At 46.4% G+C, this 21,926-nt stretch overlaps 1 protein-coding gene across 8 annotated transcripts in view; it reads right to left on the bottom strand.

Moving 5' to 3' along the window:
- Window positions 1-21,926, bottom strand: part of cep170ba (centrosomal protein 170Ba) — a 95,180-nt gene that overhangs the window by 6,615 nt on the left and 66,639 nt on the right. For 5 of the 8 annotated variants that reach the window (XM_072489834.1, XM_072489838.1, XM_072489833.1 and 2 more), the window contains exons 14-17: window positions 10,185-10,317; window positions 8,117-8,155; window positions 7,858-7,998; window positions 2,382-2,470 (exon numbers count right to left, since the gene is read on the bottom strand). In XM_072489834.1, coding sequence (XP_072345935.1) covers window positions 2,382-2,470; window positions 7,858-7,998; window positions 8,117-8,155; window positions 10,185-10,317 — 402 coding nt within the window. The remainder of the gene's footprint in view (window positions 1-2,381; window positions 2,471-7,857; window positions 7,999-8,116; window positions 8,156-10,184; window positions 10,318-21,926) is intronic. The other 3 variants (XM_072489832.1, XM_072489836.1, XM_072489837.1) reach the window with 3 other exon arrangements.

The raw sequence follows: 21,926 nt of genomic DNA on the forward strand, positions 1-21,926 counted from the left end.
TTACACAGTAAACTACACACCAGGGCAGCACAGTGGTTAGCACTGCTGTCTTATGGCGCCGAGGACCTGGGTTCGATCCCTGCCCCAGGTCACTGGAGTTTGCACATTCTTCTCGTGTCTGCATGGGTCTCACCCCCCTACAACCCAAAGATGTGCAGGGTAAGTTGCTAAATTGCCCCTTAATTGGAAAAAAAAGAATTGGGTAATCTAAATTTAAAAAAAAGTTACTACATAGCAGTACTAAAAAGTATCCCATCGTAAATCATCATTCAAGTGGACATGCAAAGAAATTTAACAAATTCGTCCAGCAGTGGATGTAAAACTGGGGTTTTATACTAGGCTTGCATCAATTGCCTACAACGCAAAAGAAAATTGAGCAGAGCTTCAACTCAAATTTCACCGTTCAAATCTTAACCTTATTAGATCCAGCCACTCAAGTGGGGAAGGAGAAAAGGAGAAAAATTGCCCTCCTCAGACTGGTCGACAGAGAGGCAAGAGCTGGTAGAGAGAGGGACCATATTCTACTTCACTCAGTGTCTCTCCTAACACTTACATGCCATGGAAATGATTGAGGTTTGGAAAACAGGAAAAGATGCAAAACATGTAAAATTAAGTATCCAAACACCAATTGAAAAGTCAAATTTAAATATGTGTCAGTGAGGGCTCATAGTACAGTTTCTGTTAGTAAGTGTATGAATTACTGAACTATCTAGACATGGTTACAATATTATAAGCTTCAGGAACTTGCAATGCAACTTTGTAAGGGAATAACTATGAATAACAATTGAAGAACAGCCTGTAAATACCTTGTAGAACAACATTCCCTCTTCTCAGTTTTCTTTCATAAGTGAAAAGTACATTAAAAAAACTATACTCATGAGCCATGAAGGCAGGGCAATGACTGCTTCATCCAGTCTAATCTCAATAGTGCCGTCAAGATGTCATAACATGCAACTGAAAGATCTATTTGTGGACGGGAAGTTCGCAAGTCTGGGAGCGCTGACCGAGAAATATGGGTTGCCCCAAGGGAATGCATTCAGGTACATGCAATTGAGGGCTTTTGCGAGGCAACAGGTGAGGGAATTCCCGCAGCTCCCGACACAAGAGGTGCAGGACAGAGTCATCTCAAAGAAATGGGTGGGGGATGGTAAGGTGTCGGATATATATAGGGAAATGAGGGACGAAGGGGAGACTATGGTGGACGAACTAAAAAGGAAATGGGAAGAAGAGTTAGGGGAGGAGATCGAGGAGGGGCTGTGGGCAGATGCCCTAAACAGGGTAAACTCGTCGTCCTCGTGCGCCAGGCTAAGCCTGATTCAGTTTAAGGTATTACACAGGGCACATATGACTGGAACACGGCTCAGTAAATTTTTTGGGGTGGAGGATAGGTGTGCGAGGTGCTCGAGAAGCCCAGCGAATCATACCCATATGTTTTGGTCATGCCCGGCACTACAGGGGTTTTGGGTGGGGGTGACAAAGGCGCTTTCAAAAGTAGTAGGAGTCCGGGTCGAACCAAGCTGGGGGTTGGCTATATTTGGGGTTGCACAAGAGCCGGGAGTGCAGGAGGCGAGAGAGGCCGATGTTTTGGCCTTTGCGTCCCTAGTAGCCCGGCGCAGAATATTGCTAATGTGGAAAGAAGCCAAGCCCCCGGGGGTGGAGACCTGGATAAATGATATGGCGGGGTTCATAAAGCTAGAGCGGATTAAGTTCGTCCTAAGGGGGTCGGCTCAAGGGTTCACCAGGCGGTGGCAACCGTTCGTCGAATATCTTGCGGAAAGATAGATGGGGGAAAAAAGAAGGCAGCAGCAGCAGCCCAGGACTTTAGTGGGGGGGGGGGGGTGGGGGGAGGGGGGGGGGTATAGCCTGTGACAAGGCAGTTGCCAATTAGGGCTAGTTTTCATTTTTGTTATTTAATATTTATTTATTTGTTGTTTTTTGTTTATATAAAAAAAAAGGTCATTATTATCTGTATTGTTATAATGTTGTGTAAAGGATGCACAATGTACTGTGTTGGTTGACCAAAAATTTTCAATAAAATATTTATTAAAAAAAAAAGATGTCATAACATTTTGGCGAAATTTAAAAAAACATTATTTTCCACCAATTAAGGGGCAATTTAGTGCAGCCAATCCACCTACCTTGCACATCTTTGGGTTGTGGGGGTGAGACCCATGCAGACACGGGGAGAATATGCAAACGCTACACAGACAGTGACCCGGGGCCGAGATCGAATGCGTGTCCTCAGCGTGTGAGGCAGCACACCACTGCCACTCCCAAATTTTGGAGGAGTATAATTATCTGTAACTATATAAAACACTTAAAAACTCTAAAATTCCTGAACATAAATAATAAATCACCAAACAGGGCAGTTATTCACTCACTTTATCTTTGCTGCAGTGTGCTCCATATTTTCTCGAATGAACTGAGACAGCTGGGATACCGAGTTCCACATCAGGTTATCTAGTATGACCTAAAATGTGACACAGGCTTAGTACATCTTAAACAAAAATATTCAATATCAGTCAAATAATTGAGAGAGAATATTATTGCAGTTACCAAGAATTATGGATAAGTTTTAGTTTGATAGGGATTTTATGTATTGAGAATAGTTTCTTAAAATACGGTATAGCTTTCATGGTATCTAACAAGGATATTACTGGGCCAGATTGTACCATAAACGAACAGTTAACACTTGCAACTGAATGTATGAGGGCTGGCTCAAGAGAAAACATGTAGCATACTGGACCCTACACATGTTATACACGTTCCATATCTCTCTAAGAGAAATGGAGGAGCGGTGTCCAGTTGTACAAATTATTACCTACATTTTGGTCTCTACTTCACATTCCAAAATTCAGTTCATGAAGTTACAATCATAGTCCAAAGATGTGCGGGTTAGGTGGATTGGCCATACTAAATTGCCCATAGTGTCCAAAATTGCCCTGAGTGTTGGGTGGGGTTACTGGGTTATGGGGATAGGGTGGAGGTGTGGACCTTGGGTAGGGTGCTCTTTCCAAGAGCCGGTGCAGACTCGATGGGCCGAATGGCCTCCTTCTGCACTGTAAATTCCATGATCCATGATCTATGATGCACCTCACAATCTCTGAAGAACCCAGGCTTATGGTAGCAGGGCTTGATTACTGAAGTGCAAACCATTCTGCAACGCATATGCTGGCACAACCACTAGCTGCAATATGCCCATCGAGTCTTCTCCGCCATTCAATCATGGCTGATGTTTTTCTCATCCCTATTCTCCTGTCTTTTTCCCATAACCCTTCATCCTCTTATTAATCGAGAAAGGGGAATTCTTGATAACCCCGATTCAGCCAAATTTCTGGGACTCTTCAAGTTGCCAGTGAATGCGCAACCAAAAGCAATAATCCTAATGTGTTCACCTGAATGTATAATGTGTTAAAATATACTTAAATAACCCCCATAATCTTTCCCTCTCTCAGGAGGTTGAGGAAATAATTCAAAATCTGTAAAAAAAAAAAAAAAAAAAGAAAATTTGAAGCTAATCAACTTCTAATGTTCTTTTTAAATGTAGTAGTACAGATGTGCGGTCTGGGTCCTATTCGTAAGCCCTTCTCAAATCTATGCTTTGCACTGGAAGTAAGCAGTTGACCATTTCCTAGGATTAATTCTTACCAATATGTTTTTAATACTTCTCGACCAGGACAAGAATACTTCACTGTAGTCTGTTGATATATCGGCGGTGTTAAATTTAAAAAATATAAAAGATATTGTAATCTCTCAGCTAAGGAGCGTGTAACTAAAAAAAAAAAAGTCTAAAAACTAATAGTTTCAGCCGTGAAGGAGATTTTAAAATTGTATACACCACCATGAGGTTTCATGACCATTTAGTTAATCAAAATATTTGAAAGGCATGTTATTCATGCGGAAATTCCATAACATGAATCGCTCTTGTTTCAGTGACGTATGACAATTAAAATAAATGTGCAGATTTCTAATATTAAAATAAAAATGACATTAACCATGTACAAAACATTTCTTAAATAAATTAATCATAAATGTCTTCCGAACTGGACAGAAATCTTGTAACATTAACGAACGATTAGAAACATAACTTAATATTAGCACTGGTAATATTTGGTGTACTTCCTTATATAATCATAGTGTTAACTCTGCTATGCAAATAATCACATTCAGGAATGACCTGGTCATAACCACAGTGGGGTCAATTTTCACGAAAAAAAAGTCACTGAAGTCAATTTGCAATCAAAGGTCATCAGGTTTCATTTGGATGGATGATGGGACCTCCGGTGATTCAGAATTAAAGTATTGTGGGCCAGATTTTATCGAAAACAAATAATGGCAATGGAATGATGCATGCCATCATTAATACTCAAATCGACGAATAATTTGTGATGAAGAGGAGAAACCCCACAAATTGCGGATCACAATGGGTTTCCAGCTGATTTGCGCTCTGCATTAACTAATCTGGTGACAACTCCTCCTCACCTTGAAATCCCCATGATTTTCATGAAATTGTTCCGAAAGTTACAAAGTCCCTTTTTTTCCCCCTTACTCGCAATCTGTTTCCCACTCTTCATTTATCATTCTAAACCAAACTAGACATAGAGTTCACGGCTTTAATTCAGCTCCAATTCACCACTTTAATTTGTCAATCTTCATAATCCTTCTTCTGCTTATTTCTCAATCCTTTAAATTTATTCATTAGAGAGAGACACTGTTGGTCCCATTGTCACAAGGGTCCCAGATACTCACTACCCTCATGTACTATTGTCAGCTCAGAATTCCAGTGACTTCATGCTCAAAGGCCCTTTTTTTTTTTTACAACCTAAACGTGCAAATTAAGTCCAACTAACAGGGCACAAGGGCAGCACAGTGGCGCAGTGGTTAGCATTGCTGCCTCACGGTGCCGAGGTCCCAGCTCTGAGTCACTGTCCGTGTGGAGTTTGCACATTCTCCCCATGTTTGCGTGGGTTTCGCCCCCACAACCCAAAGATGTGCAGGGTAGGCGGATTGGCCACGCTAAATTGCCCCTTAATTGGAAAAAAAGATGAACTGGGTAGTCTAAATTTAAAAATAAACTAACAGGGCAAATGGCGAGATGCCCTGCAAATCTGGGCCAAATAGAATTGTGAGGATTTAGAATAAGTTAAGAGATATCAGTCAGACACAAAGTAGTTGAAATAAATCGGAGAATGGAGACAGAAAAGAGAAGCAAACAGATGTATGAAAAGCATTAATTCAAAATGTATGTTCGGTGTGCACATTTGTATTATTACAATCATGAGGTTTTCTCCGACATTGAATAGTTTCCATTTCTGTGATCTAGGTTAAAATCCAGTCCAGATGATTTTTGGAATTGAATTACACACCGTCTATTTCCTATAAAGCTCTAATGGCAGGAGGCATCTCGAATTTGGCATGAATTGGTGGTCGCCAGATGGTTGGTACAACAAATGGAAAACTGCACAGTTGAGGAGTGCTGTTCTGAGATTGTTCTTGGGATGTGGGTTTCATGGCAAAGCCAGCATTTACTTCCCAGCCCCAGGTGGTGGTGCGCCACCTTCTTCGACTGCTGCAGACCAAGTAGTGTAGGTACACCCACATTGCTGTTAAGGAGGAAGTTCCAGGACCTCATACCAGTGGTTGCCATTTCAAAATAAATATTCGGCCTGAATATAACTATTCTACACACTGATTAGTTCCTCTTTAATAGCATCCCATGCCCACTGAGGGCCAGACTTCACAAAATAAAATACAATTTCAATCAGAAATAAAATAAAATTTAATTCAAAAATGTCTACGCGTTAGCTTTTGTGGTATGGGATGAGTTAATAAAGCTAATACAGACATGCAAGTAGCTTTATTATTGTAACAGGCGTTGGTTTTAGAATCAATGTTAAAAATTAATTTTAAAAACAGTTCAGAGATCTGTCAATACGTTCTGCACATCATAGAGTAACAGAAAGGGTGAATTGATGTTGTGCATATGGACTTTCAAAGGCATTTCATAGGTACCACATAATAGACTTGTTAACAAAATGGAAGCCCACGGGCTGAAAGTGGTATTTGTAGCATGGACACAATATTGGTTAAGGAATATAAAACTTGAAGACTGACTTTTTTCCAGACCGGACAGTGGTATATTGTAATTCCCCAAGATTCAGTATGCGGACTTGGTGGTAGAGGGCACTATTTTAAGTTTACACATAACACAAAATGTGGAAGCACAGTAAACAGGTAGGAAGATAGTAATGGACTTCAAGAGAACATAGGCAACAAATTGATGAAATGGGAAGACATATGACAGATGAAAAACAATGCGGAGAAGTGTAAGTAATACATTTAATGCAGAGAAGTGTGAGGTAATACATTTTGGGCGGAAGAATGAGGATCGGTAGTATAAGTTAAATGGTATAATTTGAAAGGGGGTGCAACAAGAGAGACCTGCAAAACTTATTTTTAAACTCCGGTTTTTGGAGGTGGCAGGACAGATTTAAGAAGTGGTTAAGAAAACATGTGGCATTCTGGATTTTAGAAATGTAGGCAGGGTATATAAAGGAAGTTCTGTTATACCTATATAAAACACAAGTTCAACCCTAGCTAGTGTGTTATTTCCAATTTTAGGCACAAAACTTTAGAGAGGGCATGAAGATTTTGGAGAGGATACAGAAGAGGTCAATTAGAACTACAATTCTGGAATGAGGGATTACAGTTACCTAAGTAAACTGTAGAAACAGAAAATACTGGAATATTTTGCAGTTCAGAAGGCATCTGCAGAGAGAGAAACAGACTCAAGTTCACTGAAACATTGATTCGGTTTCTCCCTCCACTGCTGAGTATTTCCAGCATTTTCAGTTTTTATTTCAGATTTGCAGCACCTGAGGTCATTTGCTTCTGGAGAAGGTGGTGCCGCTTTCCTTCGAGTAGAGAGGGCTAAGACAAGATTTGATAGTTTTCTTTTTAAAATCATGAAGGGTTCAGATTAATATTTAAAAAAAATAAATTTAAAGTACCCAATTCATTCTTTTTTCCAATTAAAGGGCAATTTAGCTCAGCCAATCCACCTGCCCTGCACGTCTTTAGGTCGTGTAGCTGAGACCCACACAGACATGGGGAGAATGTGCAAACTCCACACGGACAGTGACCCGGGGCCGGGATCGAACCTGGGTCCTCGGTGCCATGAGGCAGCAGCGATAACCACTGCACCACCCTGTTGCCCCAGGTTCAGATTAATAAAAGGAAACTAGTTGTAAAGGCTGAAAAGTTATAACCAGAGGGAACTGTTGGGAAAAGGTGTTTGCAATGAGTAATTAGAATTTGGAATGCACTGCCTGATAAGGTGGTGGGAAGAGATTCCATTGTAGCTTTCAAAAGGGAATACTTGAAACAGAAAAATGGGAAGAGGGACAGTGAGAGGAACGGACTAGACTGCTCTTTGTATGAGCCAGCACCGACTTGCTGACTGAATGGCCTCCTTCTGTGATATATTATTTTTACTTTTGATGATGTAAGGTAAATCAATATCATATGTATACTCGAATCAGATCTATACACACTAACATATATAACTACACTCATTCTACACTTCTCTAGCATGTTTCATGATTAATCGCATTTGTTTCATTAAAATAGATGGCTGATACTGTGCTGCAGATATACCATTTACAAAACACTCAAGCTTCATGTAATGTACATTTTATTATGACACATTCTTTTGTAATAAACATTATATAGTTAGATTTACAGTGCCTTGCAAATATAGCCCATTACTGCAGTAGTTCATATAAAATGATGCACCCACACTTCTGAAAAACAAAAGCAACTATGGCATTTCGCAAATATAAAGAAAACATAGATAACCTCTTCTCTGTTCCAACTTCTTCTTTTTGAACCTGGATCTTTGCTATCATTCATATTTTGATCCAAATCTTTCTTAACTCCTGAAGATTCTGGAGGAACCTTCTGGAAGTTCAGACTTGCTTCAGGAATGTGCTGCACCAACTAAAAAAATGTGTAAACTACATTTAAAATCTTAGTTTAACCACGTGCGTTTTAAGTGCGTAAAAATATATATGAAGTCACATGTTTGTTAATGAAAGGTGGAAACTGAATGATGCACCTGTGATTTATGGGATGTCCGTGATGACGATTTTGGAATCTGAGTTTAAGAAAAATTAAATAAGAGACAACAACATATTATCTGGTGAGAACTTAGCAAAATTCAACAATAGAAACACTCGAAAAGGAACCAAAATGCCTCAAAACTTGAAACATACGTGTAAACACAGTGTCTGACTAGAAAGAAGCTTTAATTCTTCAAATAGAAAGAAGTCCAACAGTAAAGCAAACACAACAAACATCTAGCAAATAAAAGTCACCCATATGGCTTCTCACATTTAAGAATTATATATTAGCAGCCAACACTAAAAATTCTTTAACGTGAGCAAAGCACTGGCAAACGTTTCACTTCAAAAAAAGAAAGCGTCACACAATGCTTTATAGTGAGAAATATAATTGATGCGTTAGCAGGTGAAAACTATTAAGCAAGGCTTTGCATAATTTAGGGTTTCACTTAATTCTTAATTAAGTTTTGAGAATTTGGGCTTGGTATTCAGGGAGTTGGGATGACTCCAGAGCCACTTAAAAATGGTGGGCAAGACCCAATTCTTGGCACTGGCAACTTTTACTGGCACGATACAAGGGTTCAGTCTCACTCCTTACGTGGCTGGCTCCATTGTAGGCGTAGGCATCTTCTTAACCACTATATTTGTTGTGTAGTCAGGGCAGCTTCTCCTAGTCTGGATTTGGCAAGTTCAAAAGATCTTCCCCTTGCTCCCAAGCCACCCCCCACGGCTCTTCATACCCTCCAACCCACCCCAATTCAGGGCCAATGCATGCCCCTTCTACATCCCTTCACCCAGTATGCCTTTTCACCCAGTATGCACTGTGTACACAGCCAATCAGCCAGAATGTTTGGCTGGGAGCTGAGGCCAGTAAAAGCATAAGCTCAGCACGGGCTCTGTTTTGACAGATAAAGTGAATTGTTGACTTTGCTGGATTGACATCTTCATATGGTCATAATAAGTTGTCCCTTCTATGCTCTAATTTCTCAGTGCCTCAATATTTATTTGGGCCTATTAAGGGTGGGGGGGGTTTGAAGCCTCGGTGACTAACATCTGATTTGTAGGAACAACAGTTCTTTTCTAAAGAACATTTATGAATGGATTTCGGGCAGCACGGCGACACAGTGGTTAGCACTGCAGTCTCATGGCACCGAGGTCCCAGGTTCGATCCCAGCTCTGGGTCACTGTCCGTGTGGAGTTTGCACATTCTCCCCCTGTATGCGTGGGATTCGACCCCACAACACAAAAGATGTGCAAGGTAGGTGGATTGGACATGCTAAATTGGAAAAAGTGACTGGGTACTCTAAATTTTTTAATAATTAATGGATTTCATTTCCCCACTCAGCAATTCCCCACTTGCCATTTTCATTATATGGCTCACTCTTTATGTACATATTTCATACTGGGCAAGGGCACGGACTGGACATGAGTTAACATGGCGAGCACATGGGGAGTGTCTGCAGGCATAACTTTCCATGGTGAGTGTGAGACGCCATGGGGAGTAGCTAAGGGCATGAATTGGTTTGACTTGCCATGAATGGTATGAGGAACCATGGAGAGCAAGTGAGGGTGGGTGGGGGAGGTGGTGACAGGAGGACCTGATGGCTCTTATCACAACTGGTACAATGTCTCAGGGAACCAAAGCGTGTCTCGTAGCCATCCCACCTCAACACTTGCCTGGCCCATAGCCACTTAGGATCTGCTGCCAGGATTAGCAGGTCTGACTCTCAACCTCACTGGAGCTAAAGTGGCATAATTCAGGATCTTTTAAACCAAGGCAAATCTGTCAATTTTGAAAATTTCCTGGCTAAAACTATCTTCATCAGTAACGAAAAACCTGCCGTTTGTGTCATTTTTCTGGAATCCTTGTGCAAATAATTTTGTATTTGTGCATTACAAATCATTTATCTTCTTCCTAGTTACAAATCTAGCGACTCTCCAATATTGACTAACCTTTAATATACAAAATACAGGCACCTTCATGATTTTACTATGGCTTATATTTTTGATATACTTATCTGTATCGCTTAGAGGATATTGCGGGTAGTTTAAAACTGATCTTACCTCTTCCCTGGCTGAAATTGTAGAGCCAAGGGTTGATGTTGGTGGTAATGAACTAAAAGAATCACCATCTCCTGCCACATCATGAATCTCCCTCGCAAGGATTGCCAAATCTTTGGCTAAATCTTGGCTGAGTCTGAAATAAATAATAATGATATTTAATGCTGACAAAATATTTTAAGTAGATATCAGATTATGAACCTACCAAGGAAAAACAAGAGCTTGTATTTGAAATGTGCCGTTAACATGATAAAATGGCCCAAGGTGCTTTAATTCACAGGAGCAATATTACACAAAACATGGCACGGAACCACATATAAGGTCAGGTGACCAAATATTTGATCAAAATGTCCGGTTGTAAGGAGCATCTTAAAGGAGAAGAACGGGGTAGAAAGGAGGAGGGGGATTTCTACAGCTAAAGAGCCTAGCAGCTGAAGACACAGCTACTGTTGGTGGAGCAATTAAAATCGAGGCTGCTCAGGCGTCCAGAATTATATGAGCCCAGATAAGTGGGAGGGTTGTGGGGCTGGTGAAGATTAAGGAAGATAAATAGGCGCAAGACCAAGGTGAGATTTGAAAACAAAGATGAGATTTTCAAAATAATGACATTACTTGACTGGGAGCCAATGTAGATCAGCGAGCACAGGAGTGATACAAGGAACAAACCTGGTAAAAATTAAGGCATGGGCGGCAGCGCTTTGGATGATCTTAGGTTTAGAGGTAGGAGGTGGGAGATCTGCCAGTGGTGCATTCGAGTAGCCAATGTTAGAAGTAACATAAAGCACAATTGAGATTTGAAGCATATGAGCCGTGACAAGGGATGAAGGCAGGCAATGTTAACAGAGGTGCATATTAGCCCAGTGGAGGGTGAGCAAGTGTTAAACTGGTACCTGACCCGGGAGATGAGGTTTCTGGTGCTGGTGGAGGGCGAAGGAGTTTTCTTTTTTTTCTCACGTCCATAAGGTTTATTCTCGTATAGACTTTTTTGTTCTGAGCAGGGCGCTAATACCGAGGGTGGTGGGGATAGAATACTCGGCAATTGTAGTCTCGGATCATGCCCTGCATTGGGTGGATTTGCGGGTGGGCGAGGAGAGAGGGCAACGTCCGTTATGGAAATTGGATCGGGGTTGTTAGCGGATGAAGCCGTCTGCGGGTGGGTGAATAAGTCCATTCAGAACTATCTGGAAACAAATGACACGGGAGAGGTATCTGCAGCGACGGTGTGGGAAGCTCTGAAGGCGGTTGTTAGAGGGGAGCTAGTTTTGATTCGGTACCACAGGGAAAAGGGGGAACGGGCGGAGGGAGAGATTAGTGGAGGAGATACTCCGGGTGGACAGGAGATACGCTGAGGCCCCAGGTGCGGTGCTCCTGAGGGAGCGGCGGAAGTTGCAGGCGGAGTTTGAGTTGTTGACCACAGGGAAAGCAGTGGAACAGTTGAGAAGGGGGCGGCTTATGAGTACGGGGAAAAGGCGAGTAGGATGTTAGCGCAATAGCTTAGGAAGAGAGAGGCGGCCAGGGAGATTGGTAGAGTGAAGAATAGGGATGGTAACATGGTCTTGGACCCAGGGGGGGTGAACAAAGTTTTAAAAGAATTTTACAGTAAATTATATGAGTCGGAACCCCCGGCTGGGGTGGAGGGGATGAGGCAATTTCTGGATCGGTTGGAGTTTCCGAGGGTGGAGGAGGACCTGGTGGAGGGACTGGGAGCCCCAATTGAGATTGAGGAAGTTATCAAGAGACTGGAGGGCATGCAGTCGGGCAAAGCTCCGGGGCCGGACAGCTACCCGGTGGAATTTTATAAGAGGTTCTCAGGAATATTGAGCCCACTGCTGGTGAGGACGTATAGACGATTTGCTGTTGTACATTTTGGACCCGCTGATGGGGATGGGAGAGGTTATGTGGATCTTGAGGGAATTTGGCAGCTTCTCGGGGTATGAATTGAACATGGGGAAGAGCGAAATGTTCGTGATTCAGGCTGGAGGGCAGGAGGAGAGACTGGGAGAGCTGCCGCTTAGAATGGTAGGGAAGAGCTTTTGCTATCTGGGAATCCAGTTCCAGACCTGGCAGAGGGCAGGAATTTGAAGCATGGGGGATCTATTTATAGACGGGAGCTTTCCCAGCTTGAAGGCGCTGGAGGATAAATTTAAACTACCGCCAGGGAATGGTTTTAGATATTTGCAAGTGCGAGACTTCCTGAGAAAGCAGGTGCCGGCTTTTCCGCTGCTGCCACCACGGGGGATACAGGATAGGGTAGTGTCCGGTACCTGGGTGGGGAGGGGAAAGTGTCGGATATCTACCAGGAGCTGTTGGAGGCGGAGGAAACCCCAGTGGAGAAGCTTAAGGGCAAGTGGGAGGATGAGCTAGGTGGAGAGTTAGAGGCAGGTCTATGGGCGGATGCCCTAAGCAGGGTCAATTCCTCCTCTTCATGTGCCAGGCTTAGCCTAATACAATTTAAAGTGGTCCACTGGGCACATATGACAGCGGCGAGGATGAGCACGTTTTTCGGGGTAGAAGATAGATGTGTGAGGTGCACGGGGACCCCAGCAAACCATGTCCACATGTTCTGGGCATGCCCGAAGCTCAGAGGGTTTTGGCAGGGGTTTGCGAAGGCAATGTCCACGGTGCTAGGAACTCGGGTGGTGACGAGTCCAGAGGTAGCGATCTTTGGCGTGTCAGAAGGTCCAGGAGTTCAGGGAGTGAAAGAGGCTGATGTCCTGGCCTTTGCCTCCCTAGTAGCCCGGATTCGGATCCTTTTAATGTGGAGGGACTCGAAGCCCCTGAGTGTGGAGACCTGGGTTAGTGACATGGCTGGGTTTCTCAGTCTTGAGAAAATAAAGTTTGCCTTAAGAGGGTCAATGTTGGGGTTCCCTTGGAGGTGGCAGCCGTTCGTTTCGGGTCACATATTATATAAAGATAGTGAACAAACCGGTTTGTCTTAGACTGTTGTCAGGAAGAGGATGGAGTTGGTAGCTGGGAAATGGAGTTTGGAGTGGGGACTGGGAACAATGAGCGAAGAAAAAAACCATGCAACATTAGCATGACCACTGGATGTCTCAAAATACTCTGCGGCGAATGAAGTACTTTTGAATGTAGTCAATTTTACAATGTAGGAAACATAGCAGCAATATGCACACACTTTCACAATTTCTAATATCTAATTTGAGGAAGTTTCTGCTCATTCAGTACTGGATGTTTGATGAGCAGTCTGGTAATTTAGCAACAGCGCAGGAGTTGAGAAAGGCGGTGGTGAGGTACAGGTGGGTGCCATCAGCAAACATGTGAAAACTGATGCTGTGCTTGTGGATGATGTCAAGGGATAGCATGTAGTTGAGAAATAGGTGGGAAGGCCAAGGATAGATCCTTGGGGGCACCAGAAGTAACAGTGCACGAGTGAGAAAAAAAGCTGGCTCCATTTAGATAAATAAGAATGGAATCAGGGGAGACCAGTCCCACCCAGCTGGACAATGGCGGAGAAGGGTTGGAAGGGAGAATGTTATCTTTGTTACAGTCACACAGGATGCCAATTGAGATTGAAGAGTCTCTTTGGTGCTGTGGCAGGGTTAAACCTAATTGGAGGTGCTCCCGTGATGAATTGTCACCTCCCAAATATATTCCCATCTTTCCAAAAATCCATGTCTGAATCCCTCCAATTAGGTTTAACCCTGTTTAGCGGGGACGAGGCTTCCGGTGGCGGCCATGGAGGAGTAGGTCGCGCATTCGGCAGCGCCCGTCTGGAACTTACCCTCAGACCTTTTCCAGGAGTTTTCACAGACTTTTTGGGGCAGATTGGTAAAGCGAACACTGCCAAAAGGATTCCCTCCCGAGACTTCCGGTTGCGGCTATGCGGAGCTAAGTCGCACATTCGGCGGCTCCCGCAAAAATGGACTTTTGGGCTCTTTTCAGGGCCCCCAAGGGCACTTCTTCGACGTTTCCCGGTGTGGGAAGGAGTTAATAAAAGCTCCCCGTCAGTATATGGCTTTAACTAGGAGCGCGGCGACAAAAAAGGTGGTGGTGAAACAGAAGAAGGGAGGGAAGAAGGACAAAATGGCGGCGGGCAGAGACCAGGCAGCGTGGAGGCAGTGGGCGGAGGAGCAACAGGAGGGTATCCAGCGCTGCCTCAGAGAGATTAAAACGGACCTGCTAGAGCCGATGAAGGCTTCTATTGATAAGCTGCTGGAGACACAGACGACCCAGGGGGTGGCGATCAGAGAGGCTCGACAAAAGATCTCTGACAATGAGGACGAGATCTTAGGCCTGGCGGTAAAGGTGGAGGCGCACGAGGCGCTCCACAAGAAATGGCAGGAGCGGTTCGAGGAGATGGACAATCGGTCGAGGCGGAAGAATCTGCGGATTCTGGGCCTCCCGGGGGGGCTGGAGGGGCCGGACGTGGGGGCCTATGTGGTCACCATGTTGAACTCGCTGATGGGAGCGGGTTCCTTCCAGGGGCCCCTGGAGCTGGAAGGGGCCCATAAGAGTGTTGGCGAGGAGGCCCAAGGCTAACGGGCCTCTGCGGGCGGTGCTGGTGCGGTTCCATTTCCCCGCGCTTAGAACGGAGGGGGAGAGCCTGTCGATGGGGAGCGGGAGAGGAGGGTGTGCCACACAATGGGAGGAGTCGAAGGGGAAGCGGGAGTGGCCGGGGTCAGCAGGAGTCAGCTGACTTGCGGAAGTGCAATGGGGGGAGTAAACCAGCTAAGATGGGTCCTAGCCCGGGGGGGGGGGGGGGGGGGTCGAGTTGCTGCTGCTGAGGTCAAGGAGGAGCTGGAGTGAGTGGGGGGGGTTGAGACGGGGGTATGCCGCTGTGGGGTGTGGGCGCGTGGCTGGCCAAGGAGGGGTCATGGCTAGTCGGCGGGGGAGGGGGGCGGGTAGCCCCCTGATCCGGCTGATAACCTGGAATGTAAGGGGACTGAATGGGCCTGTTAAGCGGGCCCGCGTGTTCGCGCACCAGAAGGGGCTTAAGGCGGATGTGGTTATGCTCCAGGAGACACACCTGAAGGTGGCAGACCAGGTAAGACTGAGGAAAGGGTGGATAGGTCAGGTGTTTCACTCGGGGCTAAATGCCAAAAATAGAGGGGTGGCGATCTTGGTGGGAAAGAAGGTGTCATTCGAGGCGTCGAGCATTGTGGCAGATAATGGCGGTAGGTACATAATGGTAAGTGGTAAGTTGTAGGGAGAGAGGGTGGTACTGGTCAATGTGTATGCTCCGAACTGGGACGATGCGGGTTTTATGCGGCGTATGTTGGGTCGGATCCCAGACTTGGAAGTGGGGGACCTGATAATGGGGGGAGACTTTAACACGGTGTTGGATCCGGCACTGGATCGCTCCAGGTCTAGGATGGGTAGGAAGCCGGCGGCGGCTAGAGTGTTGAGGGGATTTATGGACCAAATGGGAGAGGTGGACCCTTGGAGATTTACAAGGCCGGGGGCTAGGGAATTTTCATTCTTCTCATGTCCATAAGGTTTATTCTCTAATCGACTTTGTTCGAGTAGGGCGCTGATAGCGAGAGTATTCGGCAATAGCCATTTCGGACCACGCCCCGCATTGGGTGGACTTGGAGATGGGGGAGGAGGTGGACCAGCGCCTGCTGTGGCACTTGGAGGTGGGGCTGTTGGCGGACGAGGAGGTGAGCGAGCGTGTCCGAGGAAGTATAGAGAGGTACTTGGAGACCAACGACAACGGGGAGGTCCGAGTGGGGATGGTATGGGAGGCACTGAAGGCGGTGGTGAGGGGAGAGCTGATCTCCATTAGGGCCCACAAGGAGCGGAGGGAGAGGGAGAGGCTGGTGGGGGAGATGGTGAGGGTAGACAGGAGGTATGCGGAAAAATTGTTGAGGAAGAGGCGCAGCCTCCAGGCCGAATTCGACCTGGTCACCACCAGGAAGGCGGAGGTGCAGTGGAGGAAGGCCCAGGGGGCGGTCTACGAGTATGGGGAAAAGGAAAGCCGGATGCTGGCGCATCAGCTTCGGAAGCGGGACGCAGCTAGGGAGATCGGGGGAGTTGAGCACAGGGGAGGGAGCGTGGTGCGGAGTGGGGTTGGCATCAATGGGGTCTTCAGGGACTTCTACGAGGAATTGTACCGATCAGAGCCCCCACGGGAGGAGGGAGGGATGGGCCATTTCCTGGACCAATTGAGGTTCCCAAAGGTGGAAGAGGGACTGGTGGCGGGACTGGGGGCCCCGATTGGGCTGGAGGAGCTGATCAAAGGGATAGGAAGCATGCAGGCGGGGAAGGCACCGGGGCCGGACGGTTTCCCGGTCGAATTCTACAAAAAATATATGGACCTGTTGGGCCCGCTGTTAATTAGGACCTTTAATGAGGCAAGGTAGTGGGGGCTTTACCCCCGACGATGTCCCGGACACTGATCTCCTTGATCCTGAAGCGGGACAAGGATCCCCTGCAATGTGGGTCTTACAGACCAATTTCCTTGCTAAATGTAGATGCCAAGGTGCTGGCGAAGGTCTTAGCCACGAGGATCGAGGATTGTGTGCCGCAGATCATCCATGAAGACCAGACGGGGTTTGTGAAGGGGAGACAGTTGAACGTGAATGTGTGGAGGCTTTTGAACGTTACCATGATGCCGGCGAGGGAGGGGGAGGCGGAGATAGTGGTGGCGATGGACGCTGAGAAAGCCTTCGATAGGGTAGAGTGGGGGTACCTGTGGGAGGTGCTGAAGAGGTTTGGGTTTGGGGAGGGGATTGTCAGGTGGGTTAGGCTGTTGTATGAGGTCCCGATGTCGAGTGTGGCCACAAATAGGAGGAGGTCCAAGTACTTTCGGTTGCACTGAGGGACGAGACAGGGGTGTCCCCTGTCCCCCCTGCTCTTCGCACTGGCGATTGAACCCCTGGCTATGGCACTGAGAGAGTCGAGGAACTGGAGGGGGTTGGTGCGGGGTGGGGAGGAGCATAGGGTGTCACTTTATGTGGACGACCTGCTGCTGTATGTGGCGGACCCGGTGGGAGGAATGCCAGAGGTAATGAGGATCCTTAGGGAATTCGGGGACTTTTCGGGGTACAAGCTCAATATGGGGAAGAGCGAGCTGTTCGTCGTTCAGCTAGGGGACCAGGAGAGGGGAATTGGCGAGCTCCCACTAAAAAGGGCGGAGAGAAGCTTCAGATATTTGGGGGTCCTGGTGGCCAGGAGCTGGGGGGCCCTGCATAGGCTTAACTTTACAAGGCTGGTGGAGCAAATGGAGGAGGAGATCAAGAGGTGGGACGCGTTGTCGCTGTCCTTGGCGGGTAGGGTGCAGTCAATCAAAATGACGGTGCTCCCAAAGTTTTTGTTCCTGTTCCAGTGCCTCCCCGTGTTTATCCCAAAGGTTTTTTTCAGGCGGGTTAACAGCAGTATAATGGGGTTTGTGTGGGCGCGAGGGACTCCGAGGGTGAGAAGGGTGTTCCTGGAGCGGAGTAGAGATAGGGGGGGCTGGCGCTGCCCAACCTCTGTGGGTACTACTGGGCCGCCAATGCGACAATGGTGCGCAAGTGGGTGATGGAGGGGGCTGCGTGGAGATCGCGTCCTGTATGGGTACGAGTCTGGGGGCGCTGGCAACGGCGCCGCTGCCGCTCCCTCCAAGGAGGTATACCACGAGCCCGGTTGTGGTGGCGGCCCTCAAAATTTGGGGGCAGTGGAGGCGGCATAGGGGGGGAAGTTGGGCCTCGGCGTGGACCCCATTACAGGGGAATCACCGGTTCGCCCCAGGAAGAACAGGTAGAGGGTTTTCGGGGTGGCACAGGGCAGGGATACGAAAGTTGAGGGAACGGTTTGTGGACGGGAAGTTCGGGAGCTTGGGTGAGCTGGAGGAGAAGTACGGGCTCCCCCCCGGGGAACACCTTGAGGTACTTACAGGTAAGGGCGTTTGCTAGACGGCAGGTGGTGGAATTCCCGCGGCTACTGCCACACACAGTACAGGACAGGGTGCTCTCGGGGGGGTGAGTGGGAGTGGAGAAAATCTCGGAAACATACCAGGTGATGCAGGAGGAGGAGGAGGCCTCGGTGGTGGAGTTGAAAGGTAAGTGGGAGGAGGAGTTGGGAGAGGAGATCGAAGAGGGGACGTGGGCAGATGCCCTAGGGAGGGTGAATTCTTCCTCTTCATGCGCGAGGCTCAGCCTCATACAGTTTAAGGTGCTGCACAGGGCACACATGACCGGGCCAAGGATGAGCCGGTTCTTTGGGGGTGAGGACAGGTGTGTTAGGTGCTCAGGGAGCCCAGAAAATCACACCCATATGTTCTGGGCATGCCCAGCGCTGGAGGAATTTTGGAAGGGCATAGCGAGGATGGTGTCGAGGGTGGTAGGATCCAGGGTCAGACCGGGCTGGGGGCTGGCAATATTTGGGGTGGCAGAGGAGCCGGGAGTGCAGGAGGCGAAAGAGGCCGGAATTCTGGCCTTTGCGTCCCTGGTAGCCCGGCGAAGGATTCTCCTTCAGTGGAAAGATGCGAGGCTCCAAAGCGTGGAATCCTGGATCAGCGATATGGCGGGGTTTATTAAATTGGAGAGGGTGAAATTCGCCTTGAGAGGGTCGGTACAAGGGTTCTTTAGGCGGTGGCAACCGTTCTCAGACTTTCTGGCAGAACGATAGACATTGGTCAATGGCAGCAGCAGCTCGGGGGGGGGGGGTGGGGTTTACTTTATTTTTGTTTATGATTTTGTACTGGAAGGGTCTGAGGGGGTGTATACACCTGTTGTGTTAAGTCGGGGTGTTAATGTTAATTTATTATTTATGTACAGGGGGAGAGGGGTTTGGGGGGTTGTTTTTTTTTAAGATTGTGTTTTGTACTTAACCCTGTTGGGTTCTTTTTTCTTTCTCATTTTGTTATTGATATTTTATGAAAACCTTTAATAAAAATTATTATTTTTTAAAAATTCTCACTCTTTGTACCTGAACAGGCGCCGGAAGTGGCGACTAGGGGCTTTTCACAGTAATTTCATTGTAGTGTTAATGTAAGCCTACTTGTGACAATAAAGATTATATTATATTCAATGATTTAAGGAAAGAAAAGAGAGTTTGGAGATAGTAGTTTGCAAGTACGATGGGTCAAGGGTTGATTTTTTGTGGAGAGAAGTAATGACAGCAGGTTTAAAGGAGAGACAATACCTGAAGAGACTGAACCATTGACAATATCAGCTAATATGGAGACCAGAAGAGGAAGTTGGATGGTCAGCAGTTTTTGGGGGATAGGGCTGAAGGGGCAGGCGGTGGGTCTCATGGACAAGATGAGCTTGAGCGCATGAGAGTTAATAGGAAAGAAACAAGAGAAAGATGAGAGTGCAGAGCTAGGGGTGCAGGGGAACTTTAGAAGAGGTTTGGCCTGCTGCAAGGGAGGTATGTAGCAGAGGCAGCTGTTCAGCTGAGGTCTCAATTTTAGTGACAAAGAGATCCATGAACTCCTCACATTTATTGCTGGAGATGAGGGGACGGAGGCAACGGAAGGATTTAAGACTGTTTTCAGTCGAGAAAATAAACCAGGGGTTACCTTTGTGTTCCAGGTGATCTTGGAATATTGAGCAGTTTAAGCTGAAAAGAGCAGATTCCGACTGTGCTTTATATGCTCCAGCCAGATCTGGCAATGGAAGGCCGAACCAATTGTCTGCCATATCCTTGTAAGCCCCCATTCACTAGGAAAGGAGCTGGGATGAGGGTTGAAAGAGATGAAAAGGTTTTATTGGGGGTTTGGCAAAGGTGGAGATAAAAGTGCAGTTGAACAAACCAGTAGGTGCAAAATTCCTGTGTGAACAGAGGACCAAAGGCTAGACCATTTGGGATTTTGAAAGTGCGTAGGTGAATTGGTGGAATAACTTTTTCCGGTATTGGGTGTTGAAGGAAGTCAGGTTGAGGCATGGAATGGGGGAGGGGCTGGTTACGTGCGGGTGGTGAGTGATACAAGGAAGAAATTGGAGATGGCCATATGTGCGATTGTTACAATGGGACCAGCAAGACCATGTGAGATGTCAAGGCCAACGAAGTGACCCTGAATAAGAGTTGAGAGTTTACATGGAGGGAGAGAGTTAGCGAGGATAAGAGGGCAGTGAGAAGACATTTGACGTGGAGGCTGAGGGAGGAATACAGCGAAGATACCCCGGAGAGATATTGTACTTGAGAACAAGATGGGATGCTCAAAGGAGGAGGAAGTGCCTGAGTAGCAACAACTCAGGTCAGTGAGAGTTTTGGTGATAAGGGTGGAGGAAATGATGGAATATATAGCCAGATGGGGAGGTTTCATTAAGAGGAAAGGTCAATTCAGTCAGGTTTCCATTAAGGCATATTGATGCAATTTCCCACAACAGGTTTATGGATGGGAAGGCCCTTGTTCACAAATGAAAAGATATTCTGAAGGGACATGTGGAGTGGGGCAGAGGGAGTAGAACCACTGGCAAGGCCAACGTGGTCAGCAGTGGGAGAGTTGAGTTGGACAGAAAGGAGACTGGTGCCCTGTGTGGGGGTGTCGATGAGAGAGTGGAATGGGAAAATTGGGGCTGTTGATCATAGCGCCTCGGTGAACCCTTGAGAGGATGCCGAGAGGGGGGGGGGCACAGGTTTATTTAAGACAGCGTCACGCCTGGGACTGCAGCAAGCTAGCAGGAAGACCAAGGAGTGCTAAAGGTTGGAGTAGGAAAATGAGAGAACACAGCACCTGAGTGCTAAGAAGTAAAAGGATGATAATATGGAGAGGGGGTCTTGGTGGAGGGTTGTGGTGGACTTCTTCCAACTAACCACAGGAGATCGAGGGACAGGTTACCCTAGTTTATTCATCATGTATGGAGGGACTACCCCAGAGAAACATCTGGAAGAGCATCTTCCTCTGATACAGCTCTCTGCTCTAATGCAGCAATCACAGGGAGAGCATTCTAAAGCCCTCCAAAGTCACAGGTACAGACTGTTTATTCAGTTAGTCAGTACACCGAACATGGTTTCAAAATTCTGAACTTGCCTACAGTTTTATTAAACCTTCGCCCAAAAAACGTTTTTGTAATCTTCTAGCCCAAGGTAGCCAACTTCCTTTCCCATTACACTCACTATTTTTTTAGATACGTTTGAAAGAGTATAATTGCAATTGACTTAGAAGATTCTCAAGATCGCTCTTCACTGCATCCATCTTGTAGCTAATTCTTATTGAGCATTATTTCTCTACTGCTTTCCATTTTAATCTGAAAGTCAGTTTCTTTATGGAGAATGCATCAGTGCCTTAACCATTTAAAAAGGTTTCCTTACCCTTCAGGCCATATTAACCATTTGATGTCACACTGTTTGTCTAGTAGCTGAGCAAGCCCCATTCTTCAATGCTGCTGCATCATGTACTCTTGTCTGTTAGTTCATTCACAAGTTACAAATCACTTCTGTTTCTCACATTTGTAAATAAACCACCTTCACACATTTCCCTATTTGTTAGATGTGGTCTCACATGCTTTTTAAACCAGACTTACTATTCAGGCAGTGTTCTTTTATCATGCTCATTGGTTTCTCTCTGCCCTCTCCCACAAATCCTGGTTTAGCATTTGTGGAAGGTTTATCAGGTCTATAGGGATTGTGCTGTGTTATTTTACCAATCAATTTCATCACCCTGGATTCCTGTGTCTTTAAAAGGATGCACCATTCAATAATTCTTCCAGAATTTTCCCAAATAAAGTCAAAGGTCAAAGAGGGTCTTCCGTCTCAAGATCTTTGAACCCCTGGGGTCTTGGTGGGGTAAAGAGAAAAACGTGGTAAGAAAAAAGGGAGCAGAAATGCAAATAGAGTGATGGGTTCAAGTCCTGA

Source organism: Scyliorhinus torazame, chromosome 2, assembly GCF_047496885.1.
Source record: "Scyliorhinus torazame isolate Kashiwa2021f chromosome 2, sScyTor2.1, whole genome shotgun sequence".
NCBI classification, from domain to species: domain Eukaryota; kingdom Metazoa; phylum Chordata; class Chondrichthyes; order Carcharhiniformes; family Scyliorhinidae; genus Scyliorhinus; species Scyliorhinus torazame.